This window comes from Pistacia vera, unplaced genomic scaffold, assembly GCF_008641045.1.
Source record: "Pistacia vera cultivar Batoury unplaced genomic scaffold, PisVer_v2 Contig804, whole genome shotgun sequence".
NCBI lineage: Eukaryota > Viridiplantae > Streptophyta > Magnoliopsida > Sapindales > Anacardiaceae > Pistacia > Pistacia vera.
The window spans coordinates 487,362-506,270 of NW_022196673.1; the positions used below are offsets into that span (position 1 = coordinate 487,362).

The 18,909-nt window shown below is 31.9% G+C and overlaps 1 protein-coding gene across 1 annotated transcript in view; it reads left to right on the plus strand.

Annotated features, from left to right (window-relative positions):
• The first annotated feature begins 5,856 nt into the window (after positions 1-5,856).
• Positions 5,857-18,909, plus strand: part of LOC116117343 (exportin-7-A-like) — a 32,275-nt gene continuing 19,222 nt past the window's right edge. The window contains 11 exon segments of the mRNA XM_031403390.1: positions 5,857-6,042; positions 6,936-7,035; positions 7,257-7,587; positions 8,022-8,182; positions 12,099-12,161; positions 13,883-14,000; positions 14,134-14,171; positions 14,173-14,244; positions 14,358-14,453; positions 15,809-15,932; positions 17,149-17,216. Coding sequence (XP_031259250.1) covers positions 7,347-7,587; positions 8,022-8,182; positions 12,099-12,161; positions 13,883-14,000; positions 14,134-14,171; positions 14,173-14,244; positions 14,358-14,453; positions 15,809-15,932; positions 17,149-17,216 — 981 coding nt within the window. The 5' untranslated portion in view covers positions 5,857-6,042; positions 6,936-7,035; positions 7,257-7,346.

Below are 18,909 nucleotides of genomic sequence, written 5' to 3' on the forward strand. Positions count from 1 at the left end.
TCCATAATTTTACTTGTAAAAATTACCACCCTTTTTGTACTTTTGTGGCATGAAAGCAGATTAGATATAAATAGTGCTCTTTGTTATTATCTTTAATAGTATTTTTTATTTTAAAGATCATATTTTATATATTTTATATAAGAGTATTTGTATTATTTTTCAAATATAAAAAATAAAATTTTATTTAAATCCAATACACTCATTAAATTTAATAAAGATATTATTTATTTTCGAGACAGAAAGTTAATAGGAGAAAAAATTAATATATAAAAACTTGCAATTTATTAATTAAAATTAGGATAGAGAGTGAAATTTGACTCTCTAAATCTAGAGAGTCAAATTCATTCTTTAATTTATATTTAAAGAATAAAGAGTCTGTTAGATTTTTGTTTTTATACATAAATTCTTTATAATAAAGAGTTCAAGTCATATAAAAAGTCTTTTGAAGATGCTCTTAGACTCTGAAATTTGATTAATTAATTAGTTAATTACAGAAAATAATAAGGTTGCATTTGGTTCCGACAATGATTTAATAAAATAAAGATAGGATTATCAATGGGAAAAATAAACTTGAAGATTAATGGATATAAATTATTTTTGTGTTTGGTTTGTGTAGGCTGTATAAATAATTAATATGTTTAATTGACAGTAATTATAAAGTACTTAGATATTATACTGAAATACCCTTTACAAGATTAGTGGGTATAAATTAATACCATTTGAACATTTTCCCTAATTTTATTTCACATTTTGGCTTGTTCTAAGTCAAATTTGCCTGGAAAAAGAAGAAGAAACCCAACCGCATCCATTGCCATAATCTGCCAGATTCTAGTGTTGTTAACGGTCCACAACACCACCCACACACTCCCCACAACTCCACTATCAAAAGCCCCCACACCCCTCACCCTCTTGGCTCACCATTCGTCGGCCATTGTTCTGGTTGGATTTGCAGTTCTCGTGTAATTCCAACGGTGTCCCATGGTTGGAACCCTGTTCGACACCATCACTCAAACCACCATCCCTCATACTCCAAAAACCCCATCAAACCAGACTCCAATCGCCACCGATCTTGCCTTCCCCATCTAGGGTTTCCTTTTCTTTGTGGTTATTTTGGTTGTATTCCTAGCCGTCGGCAAAGCCTAGATCGCCCAAATTTCATTTATCTTCGACCACCCAAATTTGCTTAGGAAATTCTGGGTTAGGGTTTCTAGTAGTTCTCTAAAAAATGAGGGGCTTTTTTGTCCAAATAATTAATTAATGATGTTAAAAAAGTCGGTTAGCAAGTTGGGTTAATTGTTATTTGACATCAATAGGAGAGCGTTTGTACTTTGAATTTTTATTAAGGGTAAAATTGGAACAAAAATAGGATTACTACGGTAATATTAAAATAACATTCTATGAGTCGGTAATCACATAACCTCTCTCGTATTACCTGAGTAATCAAAGATTACCAAAATCTTGTATTACCTGATGAACCAAACAAGGTAATGATCAGATTATCAAGGTAATCTTCTTAGGGTCCTAACTATATGCAACCTAAGGGTATGTTTAGATTCACATATTCCATTAGACATGCTTACTTTCGTAGGATTTTGTATATGTAATATTGTGTTTTGTGTAACAATACATTGGAGATGATTTTTATACAGTTTAAAATGGATAGTCTTTAACAAACTTTGTTTTGAAAACGACCATAAAGTTTACATTGAACAACAACAATAACAAATAGTCTATTTTAATAAAGTCAATCAAGCTTCTTACAAAAACTAATCATAAGGTAACAACCTTGTAATCAATATAAATCACGTCCCTCTTAACACAAGTAAACAACAATCACATAACACATAGCCTAAAGATGGTTTACCGTAAAAGTGGTTGTGGGGTGTTAGTTTGCTGCATATTAGTAGCAATCCTTTTGGTTAGCTGTGAGGACTATTATGAGCTGCAAGAGTGTCAAGAACAATGTGAAGCACTGCTCATCAGAGACTTTGATTGTGCCGGTTGGTGTTATTCCACATTTTCGTTCATGTCTTCTCGTCATTATTAAGAAATCATGGTATGTTTGCACAAAGAAACACCAAATTATTTTATCATACTCTATCTTTTATTATCAACAAATCATGTGATTCATACTGTTCTTTGTATCATAGCACCAATTACTGTGCATTTCTAATAAAAAAACCGTTACATTACGTTTTTCATTCTTCTTCTATGTATATATAGGATGTCAAATTCTCTAAAAATATATGCATTCCATGAATTATATATGGAGTTTCAGTATACAACAACTGTCTGGTTACAAACTACATGGTAGTAAATTTATGGTTGGTTGACAAAGATAAATATATATAATTATTGAAAATACAAAGTTTTAAAGCTTCATGCCCCTTGACAACCAAGTTCTTCAAATGAAAATCAAAGTTAAATACATAGCAATCCAACACAATAATTAATAATTCTTAATTTCAACCAATACAATGAAAAAAAAGAAAGAGCAAATAACAAAGTAATGAGAAAAATAATTAATCGTTCTCATAAGTGTACGAATCGAACAAATAATAAAGTAATGAGAAAAATATTGTTCTCACAAAGATTTTCCAACTTATTAAGTACTGGAATAAGCTAACTCTAGATTTATTTGAAAAAATTAATTAAAGAAGACTTAATTTTAGAAAACTTAAAGAAATCAAAATAAACTAAAAAGCAATTTATAAAATTCAAATGTATGAAACATTAGAGCATGGATTTCATCATAACCATTCCAATTTAATTCCCTAATTCATGCTATTAAAGAATATTACCCATGTTGACAGTCGAAAAACCCTAATTCTTTTGATATAATATTTCTAATATAATACCAAAAATACACTCACACATTAATTCACTATATCTCTATATGATTTAAAATATATGAACACTCATTAAGATCAATGGTAATTCATAAATTGACTACACAAGTCATGTTAGTACATCTCTATCTCTTATGTAATTTATGACATTCATTACAAAGAGTAAAACACATAAATCACCTCCCAGTCTCAATACAGTTCTCAAGTCAATTAAATATTAGCTAGATATATTTAAATGCATTAAACACAGTTTTAAACACTTAACATGGAAAAATAAACTTTAAATAACACAAAATCATAGAATTAAATCTTCATAATTAGGCCACATTATAACCCTAATTAACATAGAAAAATTAATTCATCATAAGATTAAGAGAAACTACAAACATATTCATCGTTATAGAATAAATTGAAAAGTAAAAGAAAATAAGAAGAGAAATCCTCAAAGTCAGCAAAGCCAAAGAAGTCTCTCTTTTCCTACACGCCAGTTTGCTGTACTCCAATTTTTGCGTTATTTTTTCTCTTCTATCAATTTGTATGAAATTGAAAAGTAGCTTTATATAAGTTAGGTAAAATAAAAACTTAATTCTTTATAAAATAAGAATTATAAAAAGACTTAAAATTCAATCTTGTAAGTTTCTTTTGAATGTTTGAAATTTAGGTGGTAGCAAGGCTTTGAATGTGGTGGCCAGAAATCAAGTTCAGGTCTCTCTGTTCAGGTATTGTAATCCCTTTGTAATGTGCATTCATATAAAGCACAATAGGTGTTTTGTTAGCTCATGTATATCATTAATGGAAATATTGCAGTGCTTTACATGAGAAAGATCAGAAATACCAAACGTGGGAATGTCTCGCAATCACTTTTTTGTTATTGTCATGGTCAGCGGTTTAACTTTGTCTTGCCAGGCTATTTGTTTACTATATATGTTGACATCAATATCCTTGGTTCTGATGGTTGGCTCCTAAGTCTGCTCTAGTCCACCATTTGGGTTCAGGGGCGAAACGATTTGGAGTCGTTTCCATTGGAATTGACTGGTCTACAATTTCAGTGTATCTTGGGAGTCCTTTCTCTAGTCAATGGTTTGCCACTGCCAATGTTGCTGTCGGTCACTGCCTTTTTATATATCTGTTGATACTTGATACCATCCTCTTAATGGTTCAATCTCTACAGAGCCAAGAACTTCCCATACATTCGCAAAATCTTTTCATGGCGAATGGTGAAACATATATATGATATCTTGAGTATTGCGGATTCACGCTTTCATCTTGACAGGGATGCTTGTGCAAAGAATGGTTCTATACATCCTATTCTTCTTTGCCATACTTATGGTATGGGATTTTCCACACTATCTGCTGCATTTGTCCATGTGCTACTCTTTAGTGGAAGGTAGGGCATTTTTCAAAGGGGAAAGCACAAAAAATTGTTCATAGTTAAGTCTTTTATGGTTTTAATATTTTTTCTAATTAGTGCGTCCTGTATGCAGTGACCTATGAAGGTATATGATTTAGTGGCCATGTTGTGTTTTTAGGTCACCCTTGTGGTGAACATTGCTGCAATAATCTTTGCTTGCCACTACTAAAACTAGTCCACTCCAGTTGCTGGGTGGGGAGTGTTGCTCCAACCTTTCTTGCCTACTTCAAGCTAGGGCACTTCATGAAATTTCCTCCAAGAGAAATTTTCATGACTCAGGTCAGTTTTATCCTGTTCAAATTTATGTCAAATAGCAAAGTACTTAAATTGCATATATAATCAAATCTAAACATCATGTCATTAAAGGTTGCAGGAACAATTATACACAGTGAATGCCTGGTGGTTATTAATGGGAGACATGCCAAATCTTTGTGATTCCAATTTGCTTCCCAGCAACAGCCATTGGAATTGAGGAAGTGAGCTCGTTGAAAGAGAGATCCAGGACCAGAAGAGATTGACAAGTGAGAGAGAGGAAGAAATGATAGGTGGAAAATAACACCCCAGTATCAGCAAGATCAAACACGTTACTTTGTATGGCCAGTTTAGTTGTTACACTCGATTCCTCTCCAGTTATAGGAATTCTTTTTCACATCTTCACTTCCCCAAGAAGATAGATGGCCATCTTCATCAACCTCTGGCCTTGTTTTAAAGGAAGCACCACTTCTCTTTCCTCCTCTATGCACCTTATAATGTTAGAACCTGCAAGTGTTTGATTCAAAACCAACGAAATTATAACAACCAGAATGTGTTTGATATGTTATCGGAAAAAGAAAAGAAAAAACATAATTTTACCTTTAAAGAGAATGGCTTGAATTTGATCCCCATTTGCCCAATGGAAAAGAAAACTACATAAAATAGTTTTATATTATTAATTTTCGCATCCTTCTTTGGGAAAGAAGAAACCGACACAATCAACTTCATCGACAATATTTCTGGTATCTAATTGTTAGAACTCAAGTCTAAGAGAAAACTTAATCTAAGAGATTGATCTGATAGGTGGGAAAGTCTCTGAACATAAATATCACATTTAATGGGTGTGAGTTCTCTGATATAAGATCCTAACACTAACCATATTAAGAGTGTCAGTTTTGGATTGTTATAGCTTAAGAATTAATCTATAATAACAAAAGTGTTTGATAGATCACTTTTAAAATTATTTAAGTTTCAAGTTGATTATTAAATAATTAATTTAATAAAAGGATTTCACAAGCTAGCATGAGTAACTTTTAAAATAAGATAATAAGATTCTTTCTAAAGCTGAGTCTCGTTAAAATGACAAATCTATCCACACATAATTATTTAAATTACAAAATTGACAAAAATAAATATGTAATTTATTAAATGATAATTTCATAATTCGTTTATAAATTTAAAAAAAGAAATTGGACGGTTGTAAACTGCTGGTCAATAACAGCCACGTGATTGTCAACGGTAATTGAACACTATCTCATATTTTTAAAAAATTTATACAGAAAATATATATAAGCACTCTTTGTGAGGGATGATTAATGTTTTCTAAAAATATTGTATAGAAAAGAAAATTTTAAGATTTTTCAGGGGTTTATGAAAAATATATACCTTTTGAAATTTGAATCGCATTTGTTTTTATTTTTTATTTTTCCTTATTTTGGGATAAGCCGAAACTAGACAATTTCTATCTTTGATTGATGTTTTTCACAAAATCATCCTTTCTGTCTTCAGTTTCTCCCATGGTTTCAGCGTGTAAGACCTCCTTTAACTTTTGTTGATTCTTTCGCTGATTTACTTTGATTCTCAGATTAATAATTTCAGTCTTTTAATTTTATCTTGTCTTGAATTTCGTCGCTTACAATTATTAACGAGATAAATCAGATTCTGTTTTGCTTGTTTGAATTTGAATTCTCTGCTTGGTTTTCTTGTTATTCTTTTTCAGGCAGTTCAATCTCTGACGAAGAATTTGTTGCTTGTGTCCCCAAATATCGGCCTTTGATTGTATTTTAATATTGTAAAGTTGTCATGATCTTTCTCTAGCTATAAAATTGATTAGAAAACTTCCTTAATGGGGAGAAATTTTGGTGCAATTTCATATGTGCTGTTGGCTAAACATATTCTTGATATAGAGGATACTTATGGCTGGTGGGTAGGTGGTTTATTGGGAACTATCAAATAAAAGATTTGATTTGATCATTTTGTGAACGACGGTGTGAGAGGTTTTGTTTTGGATCATATCATTGTCTATTAACTTGCAATTTGGACCCAAGTACTGTATAGTGTTTATCGAAGTGAAAAGTTTATCACAAAAAGAGACAGAATGTGTCTCCTTAGAAGAATAACGATCTTCTTTCCTTGTACTACTATCGAAGTATTAAGTTTTAATTGGTCATTTTTTTTGATAATGTTAATCAAACTTATTGCCATGTGTTGTTTTGGATATTGCATAGATGCTTCATACTATTCTGCTTATATAGCTTATATATATATGGATCAAATTATACAAGTAAATATATCTGGAATCTGAAATAGGCATGCACTCGAGCAGTTGGAAATCTTAATTTTATTGCGGATACCATTAAATGTATTATGTTTATTCTGTTGAAATGTAATGGACTTTATTGTTTGTTGTCTTTTTGTCTCAGGATTGTTGCTGCCACACTGCCTCGGATTTGTGCTGTTGTTTCTGAGTTTTGCTGATGACCACTTGCCTGGTCATTTTATCTAGAGTTCTCATTGTATTTTGTATATTTCTTGTAATTCAAAGAATTTCATAATTCATATTAAATATACTGTCCTGTACATACATTTGTAAACAATGATCATTCTTGTAGCAGTACAACCAAACTAATTTTATTCTTTCAAGTTTGTCTGTGATATTTTCATTTCAGTTGGAGTGAAACTTATCTATATTTATTTCTTATTTATACCCTCTAAATATATACTATCTCATGGAAAACTTGTAGATGTTTATTGGTTATTCGTGGAATAAGACAAAGAATTGACTTCTCTAGTGGTGGGTTGAATTCTGGGGAACTCTTCTTAAGTTCTTGACAATGGAGAGCTTGGCTCAACTGGAAGCCTTGTGCGAGAAGCTTTACAATTCATTGGATTCTACTGAACGAGCTCATGCTGAGAGCACTCTGAATTGCTTTTCTGTGGGCACTGAATGCATTTCACATTGTCAATACATTCTGGAAAATGCCTTGACGCCTTATGCATTGATGCTAGCTAGTTCGAGCCTGTTGAAACAAGTGACAGAACAAAGACTCCCTTTGCAGCTCCGACTTGATATTCGTAATATTCTTGCTTGCTTGTTGATAGCTTTGCCTATAAATGATGTAGCGGGAAATTTGTATGATTGGCTTCAGGAATTTTTATCTTTATTTGATATGAAGTACTATTTCAATATCATTAGGTTTGGTGCTCAATTAATTATTTCTTCCCCTTCATTTTTGTCTTATTTTAACCATTTTGATCATATAAATCTTGTGTTTGGGATATTTTGGATCAAATAATGCAGTTTCTGTTTTCTATTTGTACAGGGTATGTGTAAAATGTTTCCTGGGTTTCACGTTTTCTAATCTTAAGGATAGGCGAATTAAGGGATTACAACTATGATATGTGTGTGTGTGTGTGTGTGTGTGTGTGTGTATTTCCACATTCTTGTTTCTTATGCAATGTTTTCTTTGAAAATTTCCCAAATTGACCTAAGTGCACTTTGTCTGAAGGAAACTATCTTGTAACCTATCTGGCCACCAGAGGACCTGACTTGCAGCCTTTTGTAGTTCGATCCCTGATCCAACTCTTTTGTCGAGTTACGAAGTTTGGGTGGCTTGAAGATGATGGATTTAAAGAAGTTTTGAAAGAAGCCTTGAACTTTTTGAGTCAGGTGATATCAGTTCTTCATAGGACCTTTTCTCTCAATTTGCTTTAAATATGATGCTGTTTGCCTTTTCAGTTTCTTATCAGAAAAAAAAGTTATCTGTTTCTAAGTGCATATGGTTATATAATTATCAATGTTGAAAATTATGGGGTAAATACTATTTTAGAGGTTAATGGGAAAATAGTGAGATCTTATGTTGAGGGATTTTGTTGTTTATATTATTTCTGTAATTAACATTATTGTAACCCTATGTTTAATGAATCTGTATTTAAATTTTTGTTTCTGATGTATTATCCGCATTTTTGGATATTTCAGTTGTCATAATAACATAGAATTCGTTAATCTTTTGTTTGCCAATTCATGTACTGTTTTGTTTATCTTGATGAGCAGACCATCTATACTTTTCCCATTGTTGCGTTTGGCATTTCTGTATTGGATTGGATTAATTCATTAGGATTGGAATTGAATAAGATTGATTTATAAGATTGGATTATTAATTTTGTACAATGTTTGGTTAAGTATTATTTTGCATAGGGTTATTTAGATAATAAATTCCAAATTTACCATTTAATTAATTTGAAGAAAAATTAATTAAAATTTTATATTAATTTTAATTTAGTTATTAAAATTTAATAAATATGCAAAATAGATATTAATAAATATACATTTTGTTAAATTATTAGTTATATTTATATTGACTATTTTTGTAATTTATAATTTTTATAAATTGAAATATAACATAAATAAGATAGTAAATTATTGAATATGTTTGTAAGTAGACTTGTGCACTAAAACGTGCCCCATCCTCAGTGTGGGTTCCTTTATTGCAGTGTGAGGGGGACAAAACTTAAAACTAGTCCCCTGTTAAAACAATCCATGCAGCTTACAAACACCTTTAATCCGATCCTAACTTTTAGTATAGTCAAATCTGGGCAAACAAACACCCCATATTGTCAGTAACATCTGTTGGGTCATTTCTTTACCGGACATTTATATTATCTGGACACAATTTATGATGGCACTGCCCCATTGGATTTCACTCTTTCCACGGCGGTTAGTGAGATCATGTAGGCATGTCCCAATTTAAACTATTAAAAGAAATCTGTGTGCAGATTAATTGATCAAATCTCTGATTTCCATTCAGCTCTGTTTATATTCTACTTGTATTTAAGTGGGCAATTGAAATAAAATTATGGGTCTCAATACCATATGTATTATTTGTGTGCAGATAATTATATGATTTGTCCTTCTCATTTGTTATCACGTGTATACAAGATTGTTAATATAATGAAATGAAAGACTTACTTTTGTTGCATACTTGGAAAATTCTCATATTAACAATTGGTGTTGTGTCATTGTAGGATGCTCACTGAGAGTTAAAGCAAGTCTTAGCTTTACATATCATAGACCTGTATCCGTGTTCTCAGTTCTTTTTTGTATTGAGAAAGGATTATGTGCCTTTAGTCTTAGTGATAAACGTGNGGTTATTTAGATAATAAATTCCAAATTTACCATTTAATTAATTTGAAGAAAAATTAATTAAAATTTTATATTAATTTTAATTTAGTTATTAGAATTTAATAAATATGCAAAATAGATATTAATAAATATACATTTTGTTAAATTATTAGTTATATTTATATTGACTATTTTTGTAATTTATAATTTTTATAAATTGAAATATAATATAAATAAGATAGTAAATTATTGAATATGTTTGTAAGTAGACTTGTGCACTAAAACGTGCCCCATCCTCAGTGTGGGTTCCATTATTGCAGTGTGAGGGGGACAAAACTTAAAACTAGTCCCCTGTTAAAATAATCCATGCAGCTTACAAACACCTTTAATCCGATCCTAACTTTTAGTATAGTCAAATCTGGGCAAACAAACACCCCATATTGTCAGTAACATCTGTTGGGTCATTTCTTTACCGGACATTTATATTATCTGGACACAATTTATGATGGCACTGCCCCATTGGATTTCACTCTTTCCACGGCGGTTAGTGAGATCATGTAGGCATGTCCCAATTTAAACTATTAAAAGAAATCTGTGTGCAGATTAATTGATCAAATCTCTGATTTCCATTCAGCTCTGTTTATATTCTACTTGTATTTAAGTGGGCAATTGAAATAAAATTATGGGTCTCAATACCATATGTACTATTTGTGTGCAGATAATTATATGATTTGTCCTTCTCATTTGTTATCACGTGTATACAAGATTGTTAATATAATGAAATGAAAGACTTACTTTTGTTGCATACTTGGAAAATTCTCATATTAACAATTGGTGTTGTCTCATTGTAGGATGCTCACTGAGAGTTAAAGCAAGTCTTAGCTTTACATATCATAGACCTGTATCCGTGTTCTCAGTTCTTTTTTGTATTGAGAAAGGATTATGTGCCTTTAGTCTTAGTGATAAACGTGGTCTACTCTATATATATATATTGTTTTTTTTTTTTTTGTGTCACTCCTAATGGCAGGTATGAAAGAGGATTTTTTGTTTGATATTTCTATATAGACTCTTCTGCCTTCCAACAATATTTTTGATGATATGTTTACAAAGTATTGCTAAGATTTTCTACGATATTAATTCTCTTGTATGGAAGCTATTGGGAGAGGACCTACTGTTGATCATCTTTGTGGCATCGATTACCAATTTAGCATGCTGATTTATAGAACTAAGCAATTGGATCTTGTTGTGCTCTTCCCATTAGCTTTTCCGTTGCCTTGTCTTTAAGTTGCTCTTTGTTGGGAGGCTTGAATTCTTTATTGATGGTTCTCCTTCTTTATACCAACTAGATTTGGTGATCAAAAGTTCAATTCTTTGCTTTCTTGGATGACTTGATGAGTAACTTGTGACAGGAATTTCTCATTTTATGATTAGGAAATATATTTTGTTGTATAGGGCTATGGAAGACAGTTTGAGATCATGTTACGGTCATTTTGCTTTGAATAAAATTGGTCCTTTCAAGCTTGTTTTAGAATTAATTTACATGCGGGTTTTAGGTAAGCTATCGGAGAAACTAACTTTCTAGCAAGGGGACACTAGTTCTTAGTAGCAAAAGGCCACCCTGTTACCTTTGGAGATTCTGGAGTTGGATAGTTGGTGTTGTTTGGCCTTGCCTTCTTTCTTGTTTTTATATTTTATATTTTATATATAATATATATTTTATGCTTTTAGCTTAAGTTACTACTAGACCCATAACTTTAGCTGATAAGTAAGGGCTCGGTAATTGTATATAAGCTTTGACACCCTTTAACGTGGAATACATGCAGATTGAAAGCAACCATAGCTACAAATGTGTTTTAAATATTGCATTGGAGTCCACTTGGTCAACTATCATGTTAAGTTATCATGTAATGCAAAAACAGTTGATAGGTTAGGCCCCACAATAGTAGTTAGGCTCTAACCTGCCATTGCTCCAATTTTGTTCGCTTGTTTTTGAGGGATGCTTCTTTAATTTCTCCTATTAGAGAAAAGAGGATTAGCGGTATAATTATGCAAATACATGGTTAAAACTTTATCAATCTGCTTAGTGCCCAAGATAGTTATTATTGGGGTTGAATTTAAGACCCAAATTTGTTTGAATGATGATACAAATAGTTTTGTGTTTATTCAGTTTTAGATTCTCCCTTTTTCTGGGTGGCTTTGACAGTTATAGCTGCTACAACAGGCAAGAATATGGTGAATAATTCTGATAGCCCTTATTTAAACCTTGGCTGTCATTATGTATGGTTCTTTAAAGGCCATATAACATTATCTATTTATTTGTTTGGTCAACTATATTTGATTGCTTTATGCTTATTATAATAAATGATAATTTATGAAATTAATTAATTAATTATTATTATTATTATTATTATTTTTTTGTATTTTCTTGTGGAAACATGTTGGTAACTTGTATTATCTGCTCCAGGGTCCACGTCATTATGCCATTGGTTTGAAGATATTGAACCAGCTTGTTTCTGAGATGAATGAGGTCAGTCTTGTCAATATCTTTTACTTAAATTGTAAATAAACATTTTTTCAATACGGATTGTTATTGTGTGTATGGTTAGTATGGAGCTTAAGTTGAGCATGTAGAAAATCATCTTAGGTATACATTTCCTCATTTCTTTTGTGGTGGCTGGTATGAAGCTTTGGTGTCGCATCTTTTCTTCAGATATTTTAGGATTAAGAAGCTGGTTAGAGGGAAGGAATCAAAATGATTAAATCATGTATAATTTTTTAAAGCTGTTGGACTAACTGTTCAATAGTGCACTGTGGCACTGTCGTTGAGGTGGTTGGTAGAGAATGAGTGATTACCAAAATGATTAAATCATGTACAATCTCAGACAAGGAAGTTGTTCACAATCTATATCTTTTTTCTATAATTTGCATAAATGAGTGAATGCCAATTCTTTTTTCTCATATAACCAATATACACGAAAAGAACCAAATAGCAAGGTGTACTTGATGGGGCTTAGTTTTGTGTTGCTAAGGAAAATTGGTGCTTACCTTATAAAGAATCTAGAACCATGAAAGATACAAACTGTGAATGGAAGCCTCTAAGTCTACGGCTAAACAACTCTTTTTAATTAATATTTAAAGTTTTAGTTTCATAATGCTTGATCACATTTAAAGATGCTTTTGTACCATCAGTAGTATATTTTTCCCTTCATTCCAAGTATATCATAATGAGCAGAAAAGTGGCATACTGCAAGCCATTTGCTTCTTTGTTTTGGCACCGTCTAGTAATAGGAACCCATTGGAATTGAACAGTTATTTTTAAGAATTAATCGGTTAATGTCTCAATGGTGAGGTAGAGTTCAGTATGACTTAATAATTTGCTGAGCTCCTTACCGTCTTATCATCAGTTGTTTGATTTATTTTTTTCTTGAATCTGTACTTGGTTCGATAACATAAGTGCCTTGCTACCTTGCTGATTTTCTTTTGAATTTTTTAACAACAAGTTGGCTGCTCTCTGCCTGTTATCTAGGTGTTTAAAATTGCTCTATCAACTTGCCATTAAAGTACAGCCCTCAACTTCCAATTTATTCTCCAATTATTTATTGATTTATGCATTTGCACATTAAATGTTTAAAATGCTCAACTTTTATAGAGTCAAGGAAATTTTGAGTAAAAGTAGAAAAATTGATGATGAAAAGTATAGTGCTGCTTTATTGTTGTTGTCTTATGAAAACAGATGGGAATGTTGTGTCACCTTTTGTTTTAAATTTTGAGGGAATCTGAGTGGATGGCAGTTTGATTTGATTATTCTTTGTCATAAGAAAAATTATGAATTAAGCTCCTCTACCCTTTTGGTATAGCATGACTTGCTCATTTTGGCATATGACTCCAAATATGTTTTCATTTAGAAAGGCACATAATTACCTATATTTCTAGTAAAGATTCTTGACGGGGACAGTTTTGAAAAAGAAAGCTAAGATTATACTTGTGATTGGTTTTGGCAGTCGGGTGAATGCAGAGAGATCTTGGTCTTCTTTTTATTTGATAGGTCTAGAAATGTCATTTAGTTATAATCCTCTGATATCATAATTTTTATCTCTATAAGTAACTTTTTTCGATCTTAATTTATGATTGCTTATTTTGATGGATTCCTTTTGCTATCTTGTTATTTGCTGTTTAATTTGCCAATAGCAGTGTTTTTATTGTTTGATGCTAATTCACTAATGCTATCGTCATTTTATAAATAATCAGCCCAATCCAGGATTGCCTGCTTCTTATCAACGCAAGATAGCTTGCTCTTTCAAAGATCAATCTCTTTTTAAGATATTTGAGATATCTTTAACTTCACTCTGTCAACTTAAGGATGATGGTAATGTATTGACTTTTGTTTTTATAACAGAGGTTGTAGAATTCTTGTGAAAAATTTAAAGGCTGAGTATGACTGTTTTTAACCTTCTATTTTTTTTTTTTTTTTTTTTTTTTTTTTTTATGGTGAAAAAAAGTTGGAAGCAAGTTGCAGGAACTGGCTCTTTCGCTGTCCTTTTAAATGTTTATCATTTAATTTTATGGGGACTTCATCTGATGAAAGTTATGACGAGATAGGTATTGTTCAGGTATGTTTTTAACATCTTTCTTGCATATATGTTAGTCACGAACTCATTTGCAGTCCAAATCTCTTTGTATAATTTACCTTTTTGGTCTTTCACATTTGCTCTGACTTGTGTAGATCCCAAATTCTTGGAGGCCAGTCCTTGAGGATTCCTCAACACTGCAGATCTTTTTCGATTATTATGTAATCACTCAAGCCCATTTTTCAAAGGAGGTTTGTAGAAGTGATATGTCCACTGCAGGACAGCCATTTTCTTCTGAAGTATTTGGAGTTTGGTTATGATTTTCCTTCTATCATTTTGTGTGGACAATAACTTGCATCATTGTGCACGATCATGCATTCTCCTCCCTTTCTATTCTTCTATTATGTATGCCCTTTCTTGCTTTCTTGTTCCTGATCCCTGTTGACATGTCTTGACATGCTATCATCAACATTGTAATTTTATCTGCATTATGTGTTTGTCATGCCCATGTATGCCAAATTTTAGTGCTATCATAATTTGGCAGGAAGGCTTGTTGTGAAAGGTCTTTGGACTGCTGTCAAGATGTCATATGCTAATCATATAAGTGAACCGGCATTAAGGTGCCTGCAAAGCAACTGAAACAGCTTTAGCATCAACCAGCTAGATAGAATTTTTAAAAATTTTCTACATGAAAACTAGAACTCAGTGTTGACAGCAGTCTAAAGTTATTGCCTGCTGTATTTTTGGGTGAAGAATAACCTATCTGTATTTTATGGTGTTGACAACATGTCTACTGTTAAACATCTTTCAACTTTTTGTTTTGGTCTTCCAGTTGTTCTCAAGTACAGACTTCTTTCTCCTTTTCCATCTTGTTCTTTATTTTTTTCCCTATCTCATCCTGTTCTCCAAAATTGAAAAAATGTAGTCTTTGATGGTAAAGTGGAAGGTATCTACATTTTTCTGTGAAATAAATAGGGTCTGAAGTAGAATATTTTGTTGTTTGTGTGTTTATTCAACCTGTATAATATTCAATTTCTGATCAGCAAAGACCCTTGTCATTGCTTGAAGTGTGCCTTATGGCACTGTCTGAAAGTCTTGTTGGTAGTATGGCCCTTTATAATGTTTTTGATCCTTATAGTGATGCCTACGAACTTGTTAGTATTTTGTTGAAAATTTACAATTTCCTTGACTTCCAACCTTATTTTCGGTTTTATCATCAATTTTTTGAGCATGATTTGGAGGTTAATTTCTTAAGAAGTTGTTTGGTATTCTGACGTGTTTGGTGAACCTGCTAGAAGTTAGTGGTTAATTTGACCTCATTATCAGTTTCCCTTGAAATCTCCTATGTTTGTGGATTTTATATCGTTGCTTATGACATTGTCATCAATCATCAAGCTATCATTGTTTTAGCAATTCTTATTGACATGTTTATCAATATCAAGTTTATTTCATAATTTGTTAAAAATTGCCAGTTCATTTTTGTTTTACCACTTTCTTCTTCTCCTTATAAGTTTTTCTGTATGAAACATGAGCAGTCTTTCTCGATTTGTGGGGCATATGCTATGGCTTTATTCTTGGTCTAATCATTAATTGTTCTTAATTCCAGGCTCTAGAGTGCTTGGTGTTGTTGGCTTCTGTAAGGCGATCCTTATTCACAAATGATTCTGCACGATTGAAGTTTTTATCCCACTTAATGATGGGAACCAAAGAAATACTACAAACAGGATTAGGTGAATGGGATTAACATTCTTTGGCTTCCTTTTAATTCCTTACTTTTGTTTTAATCTGATATATATTTCTTATGTTTAATGATTTCTTCTGTTAGTAAAATTTCTAAATATCTAAAAACTTTTGTTACTCTGAGACAAGTTAGTTGGATAACAGAGTTATGTTATATTTTGCATACACATAACATGTGATCCAACCACGTACTGTTACTTTTTTCTTCTTGACACTGAAAAACATTAAATCCTCTATTCCAGGTCACTGTTGTATTGATTTCGATTTACTGCATGATTAATGTCGTTGGAACACTTTCACTTTTATATTATATGTAGGATGAGTGGATGTTCATGGAAGAATTCATTCAAGACAGCCTTTTAGTGGAGTTTGTGGGCCTTAAATTTGTTAGTCAAAGGCATGTGCCAGACTGCATTTTCCCATCTTTCTTTCTCATCAACACAGTTGCTTGGACAGTATTGACTGTGCCTTAAACTTTGGATATAATGGAAGTTCTTAGTCTTTTACAGTAAACGCCTTTTAATTTTTATGAATAAGCCATTCAAGTTACACTGTAGAAACAACATTGTGAGACATGGGCCTGCAAAACTAGTATACCACTTTCCCTGCCCTCCTAGCTAATGGGAGATGGAGTGTCAGGCACTCTTATCATTTTTTATTTTATTTTTGGTACAATAATGTGCTTCCCTTTGTTATATTTTCTGCTGAAATGAATAGTCTGTGGAAATAGCAACATCAATGTGAATAGAGATTGCCATCATATGATCATCATCTTCTCCTTCCATGAAGAATAAGCGCTTGATCTTGCTTGTGATTGAATGGTCCAGATTTTATAGTTATAGTGTTTAGTAGATTTGCAATCTTTCTGTGCCCAAGATTTATTGTTAGGTAATTTGATATTTTACATATATATTTTTTGTCTGCAAAATTTTATTAGTATAGCAACATTTTAATTCTACTGACATGAAATTTGGAAACTGTAATGCTGTTGAGTCATTGAAATTGTTTGAATTTTACTTACTTTTGTGCTTAATATAAGAATATTGGTAAATTTGACTAGTGTACTACAGGGTTTCTGCTGCCATGTTTTCTGTGATTTTTCTGTGTTTATCATCATTGAATGGAAAAACAATTGCATCATATTATATGAATATTAATTATGACTTGACTTTCACAAGAATTTCCTTTATTTTTATTTGGGGTCAGGTCTTGCTGATCATGATAATTATCATGTGTATTGTCGCCTCCTTGGACGTTTTAAAGTGAATTATCAGGTACGCACATTTCTTTGAGCATATGCAGTGTATTTATTTTTACTATTGTGCCTATATAGATTGTAGAGGTATTAAATATTTGTATGATTTAGGTTTAGGCTTGGCAAATGTGATTGGATCTGTCCGGCCCATAATATTAAAACTTGGGATGTTTAATAGTTGGGTTAGACTACCTATAATAACTTGGGAAAGAGTATATCTGCTATATATTTTTTTTAACTAATCTGCACGTCATGTGCTATTTTTTATTTATTTTTAAACATTACTAAAATCAAGGGTTGTTTATGTAGTTCTTGAACCATTACGGAGATGATTCTGTTTAAGCCAATCCCCTGGGGTCATTGCAATTATCCATCAATGAAATTACCCTTGTAGTTTTAAAAATACCAGAGATACACTATGAACTGTTGTTGAGTACCTCCGTCAATTTTAACTGTTGACAAATTTTGACATGTGAAATTTACACGAATATCCTTTACTTTTTGAAAGTTGGCTGTAATATAAGATGATCATTTCTTGTTGGCATACGTAAAGTCGAGAATATTTTTGGAAATTTCACTGGTCAGAGATTGGAACTTATTGAGATACCTAATCGTGAGGGTTTTCATTAATATTCCGAAAATCCATGAAGTGTCTTTGATATTAACCCAATCCAGGAGTTGTAGATGATATTTCTGGAGATAAATGAGAAGAAGATTATTTTGTCAAAAAAAAATACGTTTATCTCTCTTTAGGCTTGGACCTAAAATGCCGTTCAAGATAAAAATAAATCTTTTTTCTTGATTTACTTAGACTGGGAAGGAATTCCTTTTTAAAGATAGATTTAAAGATCTGCATCGCTCAAACGGAGCGAAATACAAAAGTGGATTAGATGTCCAAACTAGCAAAACAAAATCAGCTATTGACGTACAAAGTTGTATAAATCATGTATGGTTGTATCTTTGACATTTGTAAGTAACTAAAGAATAACTATAGAAGAGCGGACCTCAATAAAAAAGATCCTCAGAATAGATATCTGATAACTCCTCCCACTTAGTTGAATAAAGAAAAGAAAAGGTTGTTGTAAATCCTAAGAAACTAGAGACAAAGAGATACTGAAAACTGGGGATTGTCCTCTAAGTTACTAACCTTTTTTTGCCTTCTAGATAAGGTTGTTGAACTTTTTGCTATCAAAATTAACTTTTAATTTTTTTTTTTTTTTTAGGAAACGATAAAACTATATATTAAAAAGAGAATGAGATAGGTACATCAGTGGATTGGAGATCCAATAATATCAAAAATCCAGGGAGGGAGCAAATCTATACAGGGGAGTGATAAGTGTTCCTCTCCTATGTGAAAACAAGCAAACTAAACAATGTTAGCCCAAAACCCCCTCCCAATTAAGATGAATAAAGAAAAAAGAAAAATCCTTTAATTCTTTTGAAACTGAAGCCCAAATATTAGCAAAAAGTCTAATCCTATCCCACAAGACATCATTGTTATCATCACATTTCTCCCCAAAAATTCGATTATTTCTTTCTTGCCATGTAACCCAAAGAAGAGCTGAAATGATACATATCCAAAGTGATTTAGCCTTATTTCCTCCTTGGAAAGTAAAAAACGTTCTCTGTAAGTAAAGCCTTTCAAGAACCAGGGATAGCCCATGATATCCTAGATTCTTTCCAAACTCTAGCCCATAATTTTGAAGCCATAG